General features: G+C 42.2%; 1 protein-coding gene across 14 annotated transcripts in view; it reads left to right on the top strand.

The window, feature by feature from the left end:
• The window catches only part of PDE8A (phosphodiesterase 8A), a 140,937-nt gene that overhangs the window by 111,526 nt on the left and 7,026 nt on the right, over positions 1-22,385 (top strand). For 13 of the 14 annotated variants that reach the window (XM_040600736.1, XM_040600737.1, XM_040600746.1 and 10 more), the window contains 10 exons: positions 470-634; positions 3,259-3,307; positions 3,577-3,712; positions 6,055-6,253; positions 9,042-9,259; positions 10,111-10,243; positions 13,946-14,110; positions 14,981-15,110; positions 15,874-17,777; positions 18,345-18,496. In XM_040600736.1, coding sequence (XP_040456670.1) covers positions 470-634; positions 3,259-3,307; positions 3,577-3,712; positions 6,055-6,253; positions 9,042-9,259; positions 10,111-10,243; positions 13,946-14,110; positions 14,981-15,110; positions 15,874-15,980 — 1,302 coding nt within the window. In that variant the 3' untranslated portion in view covers positions 15,981-17,777; positions 18,345-18,496. The remainder of the gene's footprint in view (positions 1-469; positions 635-3,258; positions 3,308-3,576; positions 3,713-6,054; positions 6,254-9,041; positions 9,260-10,110; positions 10,244-13,945; positions 14,111-14,980; positions 15,111-15,873; positions 17,778-18,344; positions 18,497-22,385) is intronic. The other variant, XM_040600734.1, reaches the window with a different exon arrangement.

Below are 22,385 nucleotides of genomic sequence, written 5' to 3'. Positions count from 1 at the left end.
TTCTCCCAAGCCTGCTTAGCAGAGTGCCCTCCATGTGGTTAGCCATTACGCGACTCTTTTTAAGGACTTTTGCCAATTTGAAGGAGGGACTGGAGTTCTTCCTTCTTTCTTATGCATTGTAAACTGCCTTCTGAAACCATTCAAGGATTTGGCAAGAATCAGCTCTTTAATAAACTGAGAGATGCAAATGGGAGAAGGTCGTATTAAATCCATTCAGAGACATTTTGAGGCTGTGCATTGTACAGGAAAGTCATTAATAAGACTGCTGTCCTTAAGGCCACAATCTTGTTCCTAGGCAGTAGCAAACATCAGTGGTTTATCAATATCCTTTTCATTTTGATTCTCCCACATGTGGATTAAAGTTGTAGATCTCATATATTCGCTGTGAGTTTTCCATAGTAATTGATGAGTGTCTCTGTGCTTTCTTAAATCACTTCTAAATTCATAAACGTGTCTAATGCTAACCTAGGTAATAAACATCATCAATGCTGCACAAGAAAGCAGTCCCATGCCAGTTGCAGAAGCTTTAGACCGGGCTTTGGAGATTTTAAGAACCACTGAACTGTACTCTCCACAACTGGGGACAAAAGATGAGGATCCACATACAAGTGACCTCGTGGGAGGGTTAATGACAGTAAGTACATACTGCCACAAACAGCTCTTGGTAGATGTTCCAATGTCTGATTTTCCCAGTTACTCAATCTTTATCATCTGGCATGTGCTTTGCCTCTACAATGCGAAATTTTCAGGAAAAACTGCACACGTCTTTGTGTGGATTCCCTCCCCCTACATTAGTAATGTAGCTCTGGAAATGGGAAGAAATTTGACCAGTCCCTTTGAAGCATTTGTTTTGCTATAAATGGAAGGAAAACAAATACTTTTTTCAATGTGATTCATTTTAGAAAGGTATAGATGGGACAGGAAGAAAGAAGGATAGCTAGAGAGTTCTATTTATTAATTAGGATTGGAATGGCACATTTTGGGTGCTTTTCAATATATAGAAATAATGTGTTTTCAAAAGAATGAAAAATAGGTATTTTTGTTGCTATTTCTTGGATTATATTTGTACACATAGAGAGACATAGAAAGATCAGAGTGCTTTGAGCTAGAAATATCAACGTTTGCATATTAAAACACAATCTTGCTCCACAGAACTCATAATTTAAATAAATAAGGCAAGGAAAAGACTGAGGAAGGCATGTATTATGTTGTGTTATGAAAAGAGGAATGGGGGCTTTTAACACCCAAAGGTGAGCAAAGGGTAGGTAGCTAAGCAAGAATTGAACCCAAACCTTCAGAGCCTGGGATCTGACCCTCCTGATAATAACTAGATGAACTTGGATGACTGTTACCTGTACCTTAAGGATGTATGTTCATATTAGTCTGTAGGTTGCATATAAAAGGCTACAGGCTACCTCAGGAAAAAATCTGATAGCGTCTCGGATGCAAAAAGGCTCGCCTTGTGATGTGAGCTTTTCAGAGATGTTTCTCGGCTATTATCTATTATCATTTCATCCTCTAACTATCAAGACATCTTTGCAGTATCTATCAGAATCTTGAAACAGTTTAAGTGTATTTTTGCCTTTTAAAATACCACAACAAATACCTAATCAAGAGAAATATGTGAGAGACGGGAGAAGACCTGAATGGGTCATATAGGGTTGAATTTACTAACTCAGTAGACAAAATATATTGTTACCTTAACTATAAAAATATAGGAAGAATATTGATACATATAGTCATTAGAGTCTCAAAGTGAATGTTTTCTCCTGCTGAATACATATAGTCCATAAACTCAACTGTTGCTTTTTTTTTTTTTTGGTGGATTATTGATTCTTACATACATTTGTATTCTCACTGTATTCATTCTGTGGTCCCAGAACATGCAGGTAATAAAATTGCAAAATACAAAATCCTACTAAAAATAAAACAAAGGCTATTTTATAGAGCAATAGAAAAACTGAGAAAATCCATTTCAGGGCATAAGGGTATATGGTATAATAAGAGTTTTAAAATGATCTGGGAGAAGCATTTTTCCAGCAAAGGGTCTGTTGAAAACAGAATCGTATTATTCCATTTCACATTAAGAAGTTATGACTGAGTAGGGGAACAAGTAGTAGGTTATTGATTTGAACTCTCAAGCAGAATTCATGATGCGAAGGGCATTTGGAGTTCAAAGATGGATTTGCCAGATACCGTTACACCTGCTATTTCAACGTTAAAAAAACTACTCTTTGATTCTAAATGACAGACAGCATCTAGTGTCCTACATACTTGTGTCATGGCAGTGCTATCGAAGAGTCACGGAACCAGTTATAGGAACAGTACTCCCTTTCCTTTTAAATCACAACACTCCAGACTTGTTTATTTATAAATGTGAAAATAAAAATTAGGTATAACAATGCTTTTAAGTGCAAATATTGCATTCAGATATAGCATCCACATTTACTTCTGCTATACTTCGGGTGCATAATGTTTTTAGTAGGTGCATTCAGAAAGATTTTTTTAATAACTGGGGTTTTTTTACATTATGGGCTAAAAACTAATGTGCATTAACTAACAGCTGTATACATCAAAAAAGCAAGCAGGATTTGGGCCACAGCATTTAGAATCTTGAGCTGAAAAGTAAATATTAAATATATCATTCTGTTAGTTTTAATCCTTTGTCTCAGTTTGCACATCTAGGCTTCGTGCCAGAATTAAGCCTAGGAGGCATTAAATTGGAGAATAAACAAGCATACGTTCTTTGATGCCTCTGAGTAATTTGTTGCTCTGCAATCCCAGCAACAAATCACAAGATTCTTATGCTGCTGAGGTGACCTGACCTGATCTGGCAGTACCAGGGGGAGGAGACCAGAAGGAGGAGCATCTATTCCCTCCCACCATCCACCTTTGCTTGTTGAGGGGAAGTATGTGGACATCCTGTGTCTGGTTTGTGGCACATGTCCAGAACCTGTGTGTGTGTTGTCCAGACAAAGGTGAATGAGGCTGTAACTCCAGACCTCCGTCTGGCACCTGAGAAATTTGAGGTTTTACCTGAGTTCATGTTGTATCCCACATCTTGCAGTTTCTCATCCATTATAAACTATATGTAAAATGGGCAAATCTTAACAGTACACACAAGTAAGGGAAAGGCAGCTTTGATGACCGTGACAGATTGCAGTCAGGCTTCTCTAAAGTCATTGTGCTACTATTTGGTGTCATCATCTTATAGACCTTATAATACCCTGCATTTAACTCTCAGCTTTTATTTAACAGGATGGTTTACGAAGATTATCAGGGAACGAATACATACTGTCAACAAAGCGTAAGTTTTTAATTTGGCAGTTGCTGAGATATTGAAACATGTTAAGAAATTTAAGGAATGGGAAACATGATTAGATGTTCTTTTTTATAAGCATTGTTTGGGGTTTTTTTTGACAGTTTATTTTTATTTATAAGCATGGTACTGCAGCATTACTGAGCTTTACAGAAACAAGAGTTGCCAGGCATTACTACAGAAAAGAAAACATGTACATTGAGTAGAAGTGTATCCCAGGGTTATTAATAGTGATCTGCAAATATGTTCCTCAACAGAAACTCATCAGGTCGCTGGCAGTTTGAGCTCTCCAATCTCCCTCAATGACATACCCCCACGGATAACACAGGCCATGGAAAATGAAGAACAGTGGGACTTTAATATCTTTGAACTTGAGGCTGCCACCCATAAAAGGTTAGTAAACTCAAAAGCTCGTAAACTGAAGTTGCTGAAAATGGACTTAAATGTCATCCTGTAATCAGCTCTTTAATTTCTCTACCTGTGCTTTATAATGCCTTTCTCTGGGATAAGAGGAAGGGCTTTATTTTAAAATCTTTTCTTTTTATTTTGTGTGTGTGTGTGTGTGTATATATATACCCACATTTTATGTATAAGATTAACTGAAGAATATTTACTCATAAAAAGTAGGGCATACGAATTTCCACCAAAGAAGTTTTCAAAAGCAGATCAGCAGTTCTGATAGACTGTACTTCACTAGTAGTAAATGCTTCCACTAAGACTATGTATCAATCTTTCTGTTTAAATCCTTGTTTTTATTTTCTGATGTCTGTCAAAAGTTCTCCTTTGAGTCTAGTTTTATGTACCATGCTTTGTCTTAGCTTAAAGCTTCTATGAGACACTGATTTGGAGGCTAGATCCTGCAATGAATTGACTATCTTAAACCCTCTTCAAAATTCCATATCCGTAAGAGCTTTGGAAGTTATTCAAAAACAATATCTAAGAAAGATGTCAGGCATTTAGTTAACATATATGCACTTCCTTTTTAGACCATGGTTTTATGAGCTAGAAAAACTGGAAAAAAATGAGGTTTTTATTCTTCTTTAGTGATTTTATTGTAAATGAAGAAATTTGCAACCAGTTACTTAAGGTTTTTTTTTCTTTGCTACATTTCCATTTCTAATGAAGTGCTATAGATACAGTAATTAATAAAAAAAGTCAAAATGTAGTCAGTCTATGTAATTTACAACTTTTAATATGCACATTGCAGTATCTTTAAGAATTAATTATCCCAGCTGACATGCATGAGATCACTAGACAGCCAACATGCATGAGATCATCAGATTGGTTTCTCTGTTTTTACCGATTTGGAGAGACCACAGAGGGAAAAAGGAGGTACTTTGTTGCCTGTCCTCTTATTAAAGGTATTATAATTATGATTGCTTCCTGCTTTGTTTAAATAAAAGCAATTCATTTATTAAAAGAATTAAAGTGATCTTCAATGAATCATAAGTACGAATATGTTACTAGTATTGTCTTCAAGTCCAAGCAGACATATGGTAGTAAAGCCAAGATAATTCATTAAATCTAAGCTTTAGTGCATTACAGTTCACTGACACAGAAACCTGGAGAGACCTTTGTCTGCCAGTGTTGGGGGGGGGGGGATTAAGGGGGATTTAACTTTAATATATTATGATTCTAGCATATGACACAGTATTGTTGAGTGTTTTTGCCAAAAGGTATAGATTCAGCTCTAAATGACCTCAGAGACTCCAAATTACCTCACCTCACCTGTCAGGTGCAGCTAGTGATCAGAGTGCTTGATGCCTCTGGAATCAAGCAGCAAAGAGAGATGCCAAAATAAAGGGGTTAAGATCTATTTTTAAGAATCCACATTTGAAAATATTCACCACTATGCCTGTTCTTCTTAAGGAAAAAATATATTGGACAAGAAACCAGTGATATTAACTGGGTTTGAAAAAAGACTAGTGGTCTAAAACTCGATTATTTTCACGTGCTCTATTAAACATATTGCACTTTCACAGCTTTCAGATTAGAAATATTCTGTACAGCTGTTCCGATCTTCATTCACCTGCCAGGCATCTGGGTTTAAATTCTGCAGTTTGGCCTGGGAGAAGCAAGAGAACTGGGATACAGTGATGCTGGCTATTTTTGGAGACAGGTGTCCAGCTGGGTTAGCCTGAAGGTTCATCTGGCCCTTACAGTCTTCTACAAGTGGCATACTCTGGCCTGCTCATTTGCTTCCAGAATACCTCCGTCTCACATCCCCTATGGCATGCAAAGTCAGTGAGCAACGGAAGCCTGCAAGGGTGGGCGTGAAAGCAGTGGAGCAGTTCTGTAGTGCAGAAAGAAGCGATCGCAGCATTTTAGAGTATAGATTTACTTAATCTAACTATAAACAAGCTAGTTTAGGCATCTGTGGCAGCAACAAGATTACCTCCCTCCTCTCATGCACAGAGTTTAGTACTTGCTAATTTATCTCATTTTGATTGCAGTCTCTCCCCAAGCCCCAGAATATTGCTACCTGTAGTACAGCAGCAATATAGAGCCTTGTAATATTCCTGGAAGCTTCAGGAACTGGCACGACTCCGAGAGTGTGCATGTGATGGGCAGGCAGAATATTTCTACAGGTCTGGGCTGTAATTCTCTAACAAGTCCTTATACCTAACCTGGCATGTCATTGGTTAAAAATGCTGTATAGATTCATACTATTTATGCTATGTAATACGCTTTCAACCTCATTTGTTTTAAAACTCGGTGTTTATTTTTCACCACAGGCCTTTGGTGTATCTGGGTCTCAAAATATTTGCTCGCTTTGGAATCTGTGAATTCCTAAACTGTTCAGAATCAACTCTGAGGTCGTGGTTACAAGTTATTGAAGCTAACTACCATTCCTCCAACTCCTACCATAATTCTACTCATTCAGCAGATGTACTACATGCCACTGCTTATTTCTTGTCTAAAGAAAGAGTAAAGGTGAGTCCACGTTTACAAGAAACAGCGTAGGTGGGATGTACAGGTGTGATTGAAGGAAGAACTGTCAAAAAAAGATGCCAAGAGCCAAATGTCTGCCTTGTGCCAACCAGTTTGGTAACTTCGAGGTCAAAGAACTGGGCTCTTTTACAAGTTGTAGGATCTCTCTTATACTACATGTGGAAGCATGGATACTAATATTACAGGCACTGAGCTATTCTTGATGAGAGAATAAGAAAACAAAACTACTTCATGTAGTTAAACTTTCTCAGATACGTGAGCTAATGACATGATTATTTTTTGACAGTACATGCCAAATACAGATTTAATGTAAGAAATCACCATCTCTTATGCCTTGTGATGATCATTTTGCAGAAGACCCCCAGGACAATATAGGCCATAAAATAAGTTTAGTGCTTCCGAAGCTGTATCACCTACTGTCCAAGATGCCCTGAGGCTTAAAGAGACTGCACTGGAGGAGAGCATTGGAAAAGATTATTTGTTGGAGTTCCTTGTACCATAACACCCACTGGAGTATTAGAGCCACTGACAACCAGAATAGATTAGAGCAACCTTTGTTCTCACGTGCCCAGAGGGCAGGCTGTAGAAGGGGAATTAGAACAGTGCTTGCGTGTGTGTGCAGCGGAGTGGCAGCACATACTTCTGAGCTGCGTTTTTGGATAGAAATTCCTACCCTGAACCGGCCTGCCTGAGGATAGTGCTAGTGATGGGCACCTGGCTGAGACATTTGTGACTGTAAACAAGCTTCTGACAGCTCATTAAAACGGTGGTAGGTCCCTTGACCTGCAGCTCACCAGTGTGCTCTCCAGAGGCTGACTTACAAATTCTGTATGCCAAACAGGAATAGAACGTCGCTGAATATTTTCAGCCCCTGATTCGCCAGAGGTGTAGCTGGTCTTCCCAAGAATATCCATGAAAAACAGACAAGATCTGGACTCATTTCAATGCCACAGAAGCATGACTGCCGCCTTCTTTTCCAGAATGTTATTTCCATTCCTCTGTAGGCAGAAGAAGAGAAAAAATGTTGCAGCAGCAGAAGGAGCAGAATCAAAGTTCAAAATTCTCTTTATCGTTTCAAAGTTGCAGACCAGCTGCTTTTGTGTTGCCGGAGTTCAACTTAACCTAAATATAGAAGGCCAGATTCTGCCACTCAAATTCACACTGAGATTTTTTTTCAGTGAATTGAACGCTTTTCTTGCCTGGGAAAATTTTCTGGCTCCCAAATTGAAACAGTATTCTCAGAATCATTTGCACTTCTGTGCCACAGGAGTTAAGATGACAAAGTTAGAATCCTTGACCTGAAGTTGGGGGTAAAGGTACTATAAATACCTGCAAAGTTTGTTATGTCAGACTCAGGAAATAAGTGTCAGATACGCTGCTGTGGTCCTACGGGTCAAATTATTCTCCAGTTTCTGGCCACTTCCCACATGCAAAGGTCTTTCTCAGCCAGACTGGGCACTGGCCAGTGTGTCCCTCTAAGGAGAGGCTGTTCTAAAAACCTCTCTCTCCTAACTTCATACCACAAGAGTAGAATCCCATGAGCAGCAGCTGAAAGAAAGAAGGAAGAAGCCAACACATAGCATTGCCTGAAATACTACCTGCCAACGATGAACTAGAGTAGAAAGAATTCTTTGCCTTTTCTTGTTCTCCACAAGACCCTCTTGACAGTCCTCAACAAAAAATTTCCTAGCTCCACCAAAGTCAAGTCACTGCATTAATTTTGGGAGGTGTAAAGTAGGGTAGGGATTGTCTTTTCACCCACCAAGTCTAACCATTCTGAATAGTCCTGTTGAAGCCACTAGAGAATTTGGACCTTAAATTCAAGCTCATTGGAATGGAAATTATCTGCCCTCCTGTCAGATTCAACTGGGAACATAATCTGCTCTTGTGTGTTAGGATTTGTAACATAATTGTTTTGTGTCTGTGATCCTTCACAAAAAGCCAGCATAAACACAGCGTAAAGGCTGGTTTCTAAATGCATACAATATATTCCTGAGATGTTTGGGTTTTCTTTTTCGTTTCCTCCTTTATGGTATCAATACAGTATTAAAACTTCAGTAAAAAACCTTGAAAGTCAAATAGTTTTGTATTTCATTATAGGGTAGATATAATTAGACGTAAAGCAATGACCAGTGTAAGCAGACGTAGCACGTGGAGTGCAGCACGCTAACAGAATCAGGATCTGATGCAGGAAGTATAGAACAGCGTGTCATGTAATTTTTCCATGGATGTAAACCACCAAGTATTCTTCATAGAACTCACATTAGCTGTAGCCCCAGGACACTGTTATTATAGAACTGGCTATATGGCAAGCGTTCCTTACAAACTGTAAACCTAGCCAGCACGTAAGTGGAATCTGATTAGGACACATTAAGTTTCCAATTTCCAAGAAATGAAGGGGTCTGGTGGAAATATAATTTTTAGCAGTATTGGGGTTTTTTTCCAAGCCAAATGCCCTAACTCCTAATGAAGATGGTTTCTGTGTTGTTAGAAAACACGAACTAATTTATTGATTTGCATTGGTTTAATTTGATGTGCTTTGTCAAAGGTGTGGCTAAGGCAAAACTCAAGAGACACAAAATGGCCAAAAAAGTCATGCAGTGTTCAGTGAAGCTTATAATGAATTTTCCATTGCTGTGTCTAGAACATCTGACCCTTACTGATCTGCAGAGTTCTGGCTTTTATTCCTGAGCAGCTTGGCTTAATCTTTTGGGTAGAGTAGGGTTTCTAATGAGTCTTCCAGGAAAACTAAGCATCCTTCTATTTTCAGCAAACTTTGGATCCAATTGATGAGGTTGCCGCACTCATTGCTGCCACAGTCCACGACGTGGATCACCCAGGAAGAACAAATTCTTTCCTGTGCAACGCTGGCAGTGAGCTAGCAATTCTCTACAATGACACTGCAGTGCTGGAGAGCCATCATGCTGCCTTGGCTTTCCAGCTCACCACCCGGGATGGCAAATGCAATATATTTAAAAACATGGAGAGGTAAGCTTAAAACCCAGGGTCCTTGTCTGCCCACTAGCATCTCTCATTTTCCTCTGTGTAACATAAGATAATGCAAACAAGCATCCTAGGGGGGGGCAGTGCCTTGTGCATAACTGTCCGTAACCCTTATGGAAGTTTGCTTCTGAAACAGTAGGGTGCTTCTGCCTGTCCCGCACAGACTTAGGAGTAATCCCATGGTTTCAGTTCCTCCTGTGGATAAAAAGGCAGACCCTATCTAAGGAACTTAGATAGTAAATCTTAATGTTAGTGAATCAAGAATCGTTTTGTATCATTGGACATAGAGGACAAGCTATGGCTGAGCGATTAGATGTTTGCTGGGTAGAACAAGGATAGAAAGAGCCACAGAGCATCAGTCAAAAACTAAATGCTTTGTTGCAACAGGAAGGATAGCGAAGGATCTGTTGTTCTTCTTCCAGCCCTAGAAAGGCATTTAAGGTGAGGATGTGACCATTGCCTTGGCTCTCTCAAGATACAGCAGAAAAGTATTGCTGAAAACTTGGCTGGAGCATGAGCCGCTGCTGAGCGTCTGTGCTAAAAGCCCTGGGTACACACCGCTGTGGTGTGTCCCGGCAGCCCTCCTGAGTAGCTGGGGCCACTGCTTCTGCCCAGCTCTTGCACTGTTTCTCCTGGAGACCCAGTCATGCCTCTAGCACGTATGTCCGTGCACACCAAAGAGTACTTCGTCCAGCGCAGATGCCTTTGTTACTGTTCTTTCTTCCCCAGCACCTCTCTTCAACAGGAATGGTCTGTAGCATTTTTGTTAGACTTGTTTTAGCAAGCAGCCCTTTGTGAACCAGCCAGCATTCTTAATTGTTTCCTTCTTTAAACAGGAATGAGTATCGAACCCTTCGCCAAGTCATTATTGACATGGTCTTAGCAACAGAAATGACAAAGCACTTTGAGCATGTCAACAAGTTTGTCAACAGCATTAATAAACCCTTGGCAGCGCTAGAAGAAAATGGGGTAAGCCACACTGCAAGTCCTCCTTAAAATGACTAGGTAGGGACTGGGAACCCTTGGCAGTAGGAAATCCCTCATGGTGCTCTGAGAAGGTTCATCAGAAATGTGGAGAAAGCCTAGAAGGGTGTCTTTCACCTCCGGGTTTGAATGCCCTTCTGCTTAACGTGGTCGTCACATGTTTTGAGGGTGAGCGGGGCTCACTTAGATCTGTTAACATTGCGGTGCTACGGTGTCATACTTGGGACCAGAACCTTGGGCTGTATGTTTTTCCTGTTAAAAGTGCCACTTTGATGAACCCAGTCACTCCCATGGCGAGAGTACTGGTGGCAAGTCTTGGCATTGTTGTTGGCTGTTTCTGCAAAGGAGCCAAGACTTGCCTCAGAGCAGAAGCTGAATCGCTCCCTCGCTGACAACGGGAGCCGCTGGTGGTGCACCATAAGGGCCGGTGTATTGACTGCCATATGGTGCGTTCTCTGGAAGGGAGGGCCCTCAGCCTTCAGCGCTTCCTGGCAGCGTTCATGGCTTTTCTGTCTACTTTCTTTTTTAATCTTTAAAATAGATGACGGTGGCATTATGTATCAGATAGGCATAATCAATAGCCATCTGGAACCCCGTGGACAAATGAAATTGCCTTTTAGGAACTCATTCTGAAAAACCACACCAGTTTCAATAACAGCTTCAACCAGCAGTTTTCTTGCCAGTAAGAGTACTGTATAATTTTGTTGGAATGGTTGTTTGCAAAGAGATTTTCAGAAATGGTTATAATAAAGTTTGCATTGGTGGCAACGTCCTGTAGGAGCTGTAATGGTTTTCTGTGTTTTCTTACCGTGTTTTTTAGAAAGCCACATTTATGACTGTTGTGTGTACTGGGGGAGGGCAGTGTTTTTATTTTCTCAGAGTGGGAGAGTAACAGGTCCTGTTGCTCCACCCATCTGAAGCAGACTGGAGCTTAAATGGAGAAGCGTAGCTTTGTCTACAGGAGTATAGGCTAGAATGAGCTTTGTTCTTGGCACCCAGCGATGCTAATGAGAACTATGGGAATGTGAAGCCGAAGTCCCAGTAGGATACTGGTTTTGCTGACTATAGGAGAAAGGCTGTTAAGTCCTTAGTCAGGCAGCCTCTCTGGGTGAGCGTGGCAGCGTTCAGTGTAGGAGAGGAAGACGCATGGAGGAGAACAAGGGAGCTGCTGCTGCTGGGTGTAGTGCACCGCACCAGCTGACCTTGTGGAGCGTGTAACTCTAGGACACCTGGTCCTGTTGGAGGGCTCTGTACTGTCCTGGCTCGGTGCGCAGAGCCCCTCTTCCCAGCCCCAAGAATTGGAATGCAGCAATTTTTTGAGCAGCAGCATCCATCCAAAGAGCCAAACTCCTCTTCTTGTCTGTTATGGAGAACTGAACAGCAGTTGGTGCTGAAGAATGGGGCTTGGACCTGTACAGTCAAACAGTAAAAACAAAAACAGTGACATACAGAAATGAAACAAAACTTTAGTTCTGGCCTTGAGCCCCTGTGGCTGCAGGGAAATAATCTGCCCCACGAGGCATTTGCGATTCACAGCAAATTCTGCCCAAGGATGGGAAGAAAGACAAGGGCTGTATAATTTTTATTGAAAACAAGAAAATGGTTCCCTTCTTTTGGTTAGGAGTTCCTCAGTTCAGCAGGTTCCTATTAAAAGGTCTGTGATGTGTGAGTGGGTAAACCAAGTCATTTACTGTTCAGTCACTGGCAAAACAACACTGGCAGATCCTCTCTCGAGCCTGGTTGTACCTCTGGTTGCAGCGGCAGTGTGTGTTTCCTGGCCTGGTTTCCAGTCATGACGGGTGACTCAGTGTAGTGTTTGCAGGCTGAGCTGCCAACCGTGTGTTCCAAATGGGACAGCTCCACTTATTTTTTTTTATATTTATTATTTTTATACATATTTGTTCAAAGAGCCATGCTGAGAAGCTGGTCTGTTTGTTTCCTTTCTTCTTTTGTTTCATAAACTGAAAAAAATCCTTTCCAGCTTCAGCATCCTTTATCCTCCCATTTCCCTTCATGATGTCACCTAAGCCTATGACAGGAAGCCACCATCTGACATGCAGAGACACCTCTGCACTCTGAGCAGGATGCTAGGACTAAGCACAGTTAGCACATGTTATTCCCAAGACATCTGCATCCAGCAAGTAGAACTGTGCCCTTGGTTTGAACAGATCACAGAAGCGAACATCCTCTCTTGGTTCCTGGTGGTTTACCTACTGGGCTATTCTTAGTATCCTTAACTGAATGATCTCTAATAATTTTGCATGCTTAATTTCCATGCTTGTGTTTCTGGAGCTTCCATCACTTTGTTCTGGCTTTCTTTTACGTAATTTTGCCATGCATTTGGAGATACATGCACCTCAGTTTTCCTCTGTATTTTCCCTGCCACACATCTAAAAATGAGGGAAAAGAATTGGTTTGGGAGTCTCATTTTGGAGAGAATGGCAGAGCTGGTGTTTCTGAGCCAGTATACTACCAAATTACAATTTTTTAAATTATTGTCAGTTTCTTCCTTTGGGAAGAACTTTCTTCTGAAAACTATGCCCTAATAAAAGGTCAGAATGTTTCTGCTGCTTTGTATCTCAGTCTTTGTACAAAATACTGCAGGAACTGGTGGCACATTATTGTCATTATCATTGTGGTGACTGTTAGTTCTCCACTGCTCTGGCTACAGAGCAAAACCTCATTAGGTGCCAGAGAAGTCTAGTTCCAAAGAGCTTATATTCTAAGTAGATGGTGTTGTAAATTTGTGTACCGACCCATCCCTAAAGAGTCAAGCAATGATGCTGTATTTACAGGTAATTCTTTAAGATATTTTAGTCCTCAGTCTCTGTCCTTTGGAAACTTACTTCATCAGAAATCCACAGAAAATAGCTTCTGATCTGGATCATCGGAGCCTTTACTCATATTAGCTGTATGCTGGCTCCAAATATAGAGTACCATTGACGTGCTTGTATGTGCAGCCCGGGAGCCAAATATAAGCTCTGTGTGGGCTGAAAAGTTTCCTAGGCTTGCAGAGGAGAGATGAGGCTGTTCGGAAGCATGTTTCTAACATATTGCTTTAATACTGATAAACTCTCAGAAAGCAAAATTTCCAGTCAGGCCAGAGACTGGTGGGCTAACGTGGGTCCAGTGGAAAGGGATGAGGAGCATGCCTGGGAGGCAGTGTGGGACCTGACTCTCCTAACAGTAGCGGTGCTGTCAGAAGGATTGATACTCGCTCTGATGAGGTTTGCGTGCGGAGGATGGCCGTGCATCTCTGGTCAGCCCTTTTATTTAGACAGCTATTCCACTCTAGCGGCTCCGTTAATCCTTGGATTTCAGCAGAGAATTACATTTTTTTTTTGCCTACACAGTGCACATCACTATGTGTGTAGCGATGAATGGATCGTCTCCACACTTTTAAGGAGACAGGCAAGGTACAGAGGGATTAAATGACTTGCCCAAAGATGCCCAAGATATCTGTCACAAAGACAGTGACTGAATCCAGAAATGGGAGTTTGGTGCTAGTTCAGAGCTGTGGGTAACATTCATAATCCCCCTATAAATTTGGTTGGACATCAAATATGGTAGCCAGTAGCGGGACTGATCCCTCTAGGATCTGCTGAAAGCATTCCCAAGGCACAAAGCCTTTGAGTAAGTGCACAGAGACCTTGCTAATGGATTGTTTTGAATTCTTACATGTTACAGAATAATGGTGATGGAGAGTCAATCAAAACTGTTCTCGGGTCTCCTGAAAACCGTATCCTTATCAAACGCATGTTGATAAAGTGTGCTGACATTTCCAATCCATGCAGACCCATAGAACAGTGCATAGAGTGGGCGGGACGCATCTCTGAGGAGTACTTTGCGCAGGTAAGGCTGCTGAAATTCCAGGTGAGCATCTCTCTCTTTAACAGGGAAGAGAAGGGTGCATGTACTGCCAGTGTCCCAGAACATCTAAGGCTGCATTACATAGTGTGGAAAATAACAGCTTTTCTATTTTTCGATGATGGGATATTTCTATATTTCGATGATGCCAACACAAGTTCTACAGTGCAGTTTTTGAAAAAGTCAAGCTTTCAAGTTGGTCACCTTGGAGCTGGGCTTTTTGAGTTTTGCCTACAGATGCATTCCCATCACAAGAGGCAAAGGTGCCTTCTGTGTACCCACGTGCTGGCTGTGCCTCAAGGACAGGGCCATCAGGTCCTGCTGTTAGCGTGGGAGCAGCACTCCGAGGAATGCTGTAAGATGTAAACGCGCTGTGCTGAAGAAAGGGTTTAGGAAGGTGGGGAAAGGGAGAGGGCGGACTCGCTACTAGAGATGATAGACCAAATACTGCAACTGGGACTTGGTACCTCCAGGGGGAGAAAAGAGGGTAAAAAAAGATGTTTTGCCATCTCTGAGTTGTACAGATTGTCGCTTCCATCAGAAGCTGAAAATGGCTGAGCACCTTTTAGCTCTGAAGCAGCCATAACTTAATTAGTAACGTGTGAACTTACCTAGGGTCAGCTTTGTGTGTAGATGCCCCAGGTAAATGTATCACTTTGTGGGAAACACTGGAAGGCACTATTAGCTTGCTGTTTCGCTGAAACCTATGTAAAATTGCTGCTGCTTCAGATTTATTCAGGTTCCTCTGTTTATTTAGCAGTTGCATGCTCTAGTCAGTGCCAAACAATCTGCTGCTAAAAAAGTCCATTAACAAAATGTGTCTTAGACGAATAATCACAAGAGTGTCTTTTGCAGACTGATGAAGAGAGGAGGCAAGGTTTACCTGTTGTGATGCCAGTTTTTGACAGAAATACTTGCAGCATCCCCAAATCCCAATTATCATTCATTGATTACTTCATTATTGATATGTTTCATGCCTGGGATGGTAAGTAAAACTCTGCTGTATTTCCTGACAATAACTGTTTTGTGAACATTTGAAACTACTTTGATATAAAATTGCTTTCTTATGGCTCCTAAAGAAAGGGGAGAAGAGGGAAGATTTCTGCAGTTTAAGTAAGCTTAATAACTTCATTATTGCTTAGAAGTATTTTGATACTGCTATAAGCCATTCTCATGGCTTCTCTTTAATATACTAGATTCGGGCAATGTTTAACTTTCTTTGTTTTAAACTTGCTTTTCTATAAATGGAGAACAGAACATATTCTCCTTGACAGCACTTTGGGCACAGTCATTTTATCCATGTTATTATCAGTTATGCTTCAGGACAAATTTCTACCATCTGGAAACTGCTTGGGGGAGCACCTGTTTCCTTCCAAGTGCTGCCTTCATGATAAAAGTGGTCAGAAATGTGACTCTCCTGAACGCTAGATCATGGCATGTGACTGAGATTTGATGAAGTAGAATAATTGCATGCATAGTTCGCTATGCCCCTCCTGGAAAACTGGGTCCCTTTGCTGGGACTTGCAATACCGGTATTAAGTAAACTTACAGAACTGTTCTCAGCAGCCCGAGCGATGCCTGGGTGACGAGAGCTGTACAGCCAAAACCATTTCAAGTACCAGTACAACAGATTTCAGCTTTCCTACTTAACACAGCTGCCCAGACATTTCAAGTGATATTCAAGCAGACAGAATCATGTGACTGTTTCAATTCTATAAACTAAATACATTTTGCCCTTTCTTCCCTAGAATTTGCAGACCTGCCAAATTTGATGGAGCATCTGAATAATAACATTAAATACTGGAAAGGACTAGATGGACGGAGTCTGCGGGGCCTTCGACCACCACCAGAATAGCAGTTAGACCATGGTGTGTAATTTACTAACCAGATGCATATTTATTCAAGATCACTTTTATTCATATGATTTCAGATTTGTTTTGGTCTCTTCAGTATTACAGTAAGGCTAGCCCATGCGCTTGGGGAACTTTTGAATTCAAGTGAACGTGAGGTGAGCAGTTGACTTCCACCAACTACCATGTGTGGACTCCAATGAAATAAGCCCAAGTGGAATTACACTGGATTGCTACAGTACTTGTACTGCAGAGGGTTTATTAATCAACATATTCTTGCGATATCTTCATACCAGTATGTGAAGCTGGGAGACCTTGAAGAATCCTCATAAAAAGGACATTCACTAGAAGATTGTCTATCTATTAATAGAGACTCACAGCTTTTCTGAGAAAGCTACATGCTTTTTATAAGCACTTAAGACAGTTACGTAGAACAATCAGACATTTCAAATGCAACTGTCTATGAAAGAATTTTTGATCTATGAGAAATAGATGTACTGTATTTTTTCACATCACAGAAGGTGCAATCATTCACTTCTGAGCACTACTGAAAGTGAGTTCTCTTTAAGAAATTTAGTAGCAAATGTAAAAAATAACACAAGAATTTTTGAGGTTGATCGTTAGCATCTATGATTAAAATGTTATGGTTTATTTATTTTGTTAGATGTTCAATATTTTCTATGAATTTATAAATACTTAAAAGCCAAAGCCAACTTTAGATGCATTATAAATTTACATGATTCATACTCATTAATATACATTTAATTGATGTACAGACCTTTTATTTTCATAATGCAAATACAAAATACTATACAATGATACATTTTTATTGCACTGTAAGGATAGATGTGTATGTTTAAATATTGTCTGATTTATGTTAATTAAAAAATAAGTTTTATTGAAAAGGTCTCACTTGAGAATAGTAGAATAAACAAGAAGTGTATGCTGTCTGAGCACCAGAACTGCAGTAGTTCTCCCACAAACCAGTGACGACCACCTGATCTTCCCTTGGCTGCAAAAATAATAATATGTTGGAACTTGTTGTTTTCTCCCATGAAATTTTATGACTGAATTCCATGTCAAAGTCTGCCTTATTTTATATAGTATTTCTACAAAGCATTCCACAGCATATATGAGGAGGTAATACTAAACATCTAATGAATTTCAACATTTTATAGCCTATGTATTTTCCTCTGCCATGAAAGAAACAGAACATAAAACCACCAACAAAAACCTTTAACTCGAGAAGTTTGTAAAGGCTGTGTACCTTCACAATTTGAATGAAACCTTCATAGCAAACACCAGAAAATAATAAAATGTATATTTTAAGAAGCGTCCTAGCCATTTCATTTGAAATGTCTATTTACTTTGTAGTTTGCAGACTTAACAGATACATGAAAATCTTTTGAAAATAACTAAGATACTTGCTGTCTGATAAAAAGGAAGAGGTGCGAGGGTTGGACTGGCATGAGGGTGATGAGAGGTGGTTATGGCTGGAAACCCCCTGTGCTTGTGGCCTCCCCTTGGCAAGTCCATCAAACCGTTGTGTGCCCTTGGACAAGTCTCTTCACAGCCGAAAGCAGTGCCAGGCTGTATTCCACTGACGGACCAGCGGAGTATCCCGTCAGCCTTCCCGGCAGGCAGAAAGGCACGCCAGAAGCACTGAAAGAATTGCTGACCCTTGTCAGTGCAGAGGCAATCGACTTCAGAGACGTTTTGAACCATTCCTGAAGAAGCAGAGACAGGGAGGAGCTGGCTGATGGAGCAGTTCAGGGACTACGGCAGCAGGAGCCTTAAAGCAGGTAAGAAAGGAACAGGTGGCCTCTCCAGGCGTTGCCAGTTTCTGTGTTTCTCCTTCATCTCCAGTGAGGCTCATGGGCCACCACCACTTGTGGCCGCCTGCTGTTCATGTTTGTGTCATGCCTTTCTGCCGGTGCTGCCCTTACCCCTGCAGGTGTGCTCTCCATTCCTAGGCTGAATTTGGGTTATGGGCTGCCGGGGCAGGGAATTCCCTGTTGTAACTTCCTTTAGTTCATCAATGTGTGTATCTTGCCTGAGCTGGTGGGGCTCAGATCCTGCCTCGGAGCAGCCAGACCACGCCACTGTCTCACCGACAGTAGTAGGACAGAGGGCATGGGGTCCTTGTCAGTCTCCCAGGGGTTCTACATCTGATCCTGAAGGCGCAGATCTATTTCCGTTGAAGGCTGAAAAAAACAAGTATCCTATTTTTGAAGGGAATATGCAAGGAGAGGCAGGGTTGGCTGCCAGATATGTTGTTTTCCTGGCAATATTGCACTGTGTTTCCCTATACATGCACCTCTTGTAATCAGCTGTAATTTGCCACATGGTGTTAATCTCTTCTATTGCAGGCTCCTGTGCCCAGTTCAAGGAAAAACTACTCTGGCTCCATTAGGGGCAAGCTGCATCACACCATCGATACGTTCTCCACATGTCTGCTGCAGTGAGGACAGGAGAGGAAAATTAACAGCGTGTGGACCCAGAGAATGTCTGCAGGAAGAGGGTAAAAATCATAGAATCGTTCAGGTTGGAAAAGACCATTAAGATCCTTGAGTCCAACTGTTAACCTGGCACTGTCAAGTCCACCACTAAACCATGTCCCTAAGTGCCACATCGATGCAGCTTTTAAATACCTGCAGGGACGGTGACTCCACCTCACCCCTGGGCAGCCTGTGCCAGTGCCTGACCACCCTTCCAGCGAAGACATTTTTCCTAATCCCCAATCTAAGCCTCCCCTGCCGCAACTTGAGGCCGGTTCCTCTTGTCCTGTCACTTGTGACCTGGGGGAAGAGACCGACCCCCCTCGCTGCAGCCCCTTGCAGCAGCTGTGGGGAGCGATGAGGTCCCCCCTGAGCCCCCTCCTCTCCAGGCTGAACCCCCCCAGCCCCCCCAGCCGCTCCCCATGGTTCTTGTGCTCCAGCCCCTTCCCCAGCCCCTGCCCGGCTCTGGACACGCTGCAGCCCCTCAGTGTCCCCCCTGCAGTGAGGGCCCAGCGCTGACCCCAGGATTCGAGGGGCGGCCGCACCAGTGCCCAGCGCAGGGGGACGGTCACTGCCCCGGCCCCGCTGGCCACGCTGTGTCTGACACAAGCCGGGCGCTGCTGGCCTCCTTGGCCCCCAGCTCGGGGCCATCTGCAGCGCGCTGAGGTTGCATTCTGTCCCCTCATACACATCATCGATAAAGATATTAAACAGAACTGGTCAGGAAAAAATATTTCTTCATAAAAGCATAGTTGATATTCTGGGTTATATTACTGAATGGTAAAAGCAGTTAATTTTATCTGCTATAAAAATGCCTGATGCATCATCATTGAAAAGATGTGATCAATATGATTAATTCCCTGAAATTCATGCTGCATCTTTAATGCCATTACTTGGAGTGTAGAGCTGTGCTAATCAATCCTCTGTGTCAGCCAGATTTATGTCCGTATCGGTGTATGATAATTTCACTTAACATAAAACACTGATTTGCAACCACTGACTGCAGCTCCGTTCATTCTGTTGTCCATCTAAATTTCGCTGTTGCCAGGGACAGATTCTAATTAAAGTCTGGAACCAGCATGCCTGATCCTCACCTGAGATCTCTCCCCACTGAGCTTCCCTCTCAAGCTACACTTCTGAAGCCGCCTGTGCAGCGGGAGGCTGTGCAGGTTCAGCGGGGGCGATTCCAGGCCGCTGCGCACGCAGCAGGAAGGGCCTTGCTGTGCAGCAGTAACAGCTCTCATGGGATACTCATTGCTCCAGGACCCCACTGCAAATTCTTCAGCCATTCCAGAGCCCCTTCCTTTCTTCATCACATTGCCTGTGCTCTGAACCCTTTCCCATTTAGTATCTCTTCCCATGCTTTTTGAGCTGTCACTCAGTGATGGGTCTCTGCTCGGGACAGAAACCATGGCTTTACTGATGGTTTCCCACCATGGAAGGGAGAACACTGGAATAAACTGAAAGAGCATGATTGAAGTTGTTCCCAAATTCAGGCAGGCTGCCAGTCTTATACAGTGTTGCACTTTTCATTTATTCTTGCTTTAATGCTAATACAAGAGTGAATTCCATCGTAGACGTGATGAAGGAGAAGTCCTTTATGCACCTCCAGGGTTTTAATCTTAAAGCTTTGTGTTTTAAAACGGAATAAAGTTCAGCAATTCAGCATTAAATGACCCACTCGGAATGATTGGCTCTATTTTCCATGCTGCGTATTTTCAATCAGGTAATACTGCTGCTAAACATGGGTATCGCTTTAGTTGCTTCCAGGTGAGTCTGAACTATTATGATCTGGTAAAAAAAAAGTGTTGGCTCCTCAGCAAATTGCCCTAGATGAGTATCTTGGTCCCTTCAAGGGATAGGTATAAAATCCTGAGTAATAATTGCTTATTCTTACAAAAGGAGAAGCCAGACAGGTGCTGTGCACAGCTACCTTGTCCCTGGTTGGAAGACGGGTTTCATGCTATGATTTTCCCAATAGCTATCTATAAATTAAAAATCACCTGAAATGGAATGAATGCCTTGGGTTTTGTTGCAGCGCTTTTTGCTGCGGCTGTCTCTGCTTGTCTCAGTAGAGGCATCATTGATATGACACTTAAGAAAATTGTCATGAACACGAAGGAACTGAAGCAATGACAAAGTCATTCCTACATAAAAGAGAAGAAAGGATAATAAATATCTACTAATCCCTTACAGAATGCTCAGAAACAGCACAGGGAAACTGTAGTCAGTTGTGCCCTTCTGTGAGACCAGGAGGGTTTGAGTCATGACTCTGCGTGGAGCACTTTGAAATGAAGTCTCAGAGCTATTCACAAGCTTCAAAACAAATAATCTCTCTGCTGACGTGTGACATCATGCCTCCAAGTGGTGCCAGGGGTGCTCGTTAAATGATAGCAGGATGGATTGCATTTCATCCTGACATGATGTTTGGATGCAGAAAATGAGCTTTTAAATTACTGCCATGTCCCTGTGCAGCCTGTGCTGCTGGTTCAGAACAAAGGGGATGTCCAGGTGCTTCAGCTGTTTTTTGTTCTGCTGAAGCTACAGCTCAAGGCCGGGGGAAAGGACTTCTGTGATGTAACTCCGCTGGATGCTTTCTCTCGGTGCCTGCTTTGAATGTTACTAGGCAAAGCGTCTCATGTTTTCCCTTTTTCCCCCCCCGTGTTTAACAGTTTAACATCTTTAAGAATCTCTTCCCACACTTCCCATGCAAACCTCAGTGAATTTAGCTTTGCAAACCCTGTGAAGCGATGTGTTGACATCCTCTTTAACAAGTAAGGCAACTGAGTTAGAGAAGGCCAGAAGACCCAGGGCCACTAAGCAAAAATGGGTTTGAGGCTTCAAAACACCTTTGAAGTCCTGGACCTCCAAGCTCTGCCTGTGATTTAACGGTAAGTCTTTCTCAGGTCAGGAAACAGTCCTCTGATTTTCCACTTTTCCCCTCTCAGCTTCTCTGTCTTCCATTTTTCTTCTGATCCCATTTGCTGGGAGTCCTTCCCTTGACTTCCGCTGGCTGTGGACCCTGCTCAAACACGCAGCCATAATGCTGGTACTAACTCCTGCCTTTCACACTGACTCTTGCTGCTTACAACAGCTTTTACTACAGCTGAAGTGGTTAAAGTGAGCCTGGAAAAACACCTTATATTGGCTGAAAGCCTGACACTGGTATCCACAGGCAGAAGAAGAATACAAACATAGTTAACTAAAACAGCTTGTGAGCACTCCATAGCTACTGCATGCGCTGTGAGTATGTGTGCTGCGTCTTTTGTATTGTACTCCCACGTGCAGACTGCATGTACCTCTGCCTGTGAGGATGTGGTAGCAAATACAAGCAGCTGTGGACACTTGTTGAAATTTGAATCTTTTTTTGGTTTGCTTGCTCCCCCCCCTCGAGTGGCAAGAGTCATTGCTAGCGCTAAAGCTAATCTTAGTTCAGCCCGTGGTAATTAACAGCAGTTACTTCATCCTTTAATCGCATACATTTCTCTCGAGGTAGTGAAATAGCACAGCAACGCACATGATGTCAGAGAGAAAGCGAAAAAGGTGAATGCCTGATTTCGAAATGAAAGGAGGAATTTAGCCACTATGTAATTATTCAAGTGAGAAGTTGGTCCTGCCTGTCTTTTAATATTCTGAAGTGGCATCTGACGGCAGTCCCTCCCCAGAGTTCATTACATTGGCTCTGAGCTCAACCTGAGTCTGCCGAGTGCCAAGTTCCGCATGCAGCGTGTTTTATAACCAAGAATGACGTCATCCCAGTGATCCTGCAGCTCCCTGGGAGGGGGTATAGGCTCCTTATTCGTTCTCTTTAGCCTAGAGACGAAATGGGGTATGTTTGATGAGATTCCGTTGGTATTCGCAGTGTGGAATGTGTAAGGAATATCGCTTTGCCACCTCCAACAAGAACTGTCC

Source organism: Falco naumanni, chromosome 7, assembly GCF_017639655.2.
Source record: "Falco naumanni isolate bFalNau1 chromosome 7, bFalNau1.pat, whole genome shotgun sequence".
Classification (NCBI taxonomy): Eukaryota; Metazoa; Chordata; class Aves; order Falconiformes; family Falconidae; genus Falco; species Falco naumanni.
The sequence above is the reverse complement of the archived record's forward strand: the minus strand, read 5'-3'. Positions and strand labels throughout refer to the sequence as shown.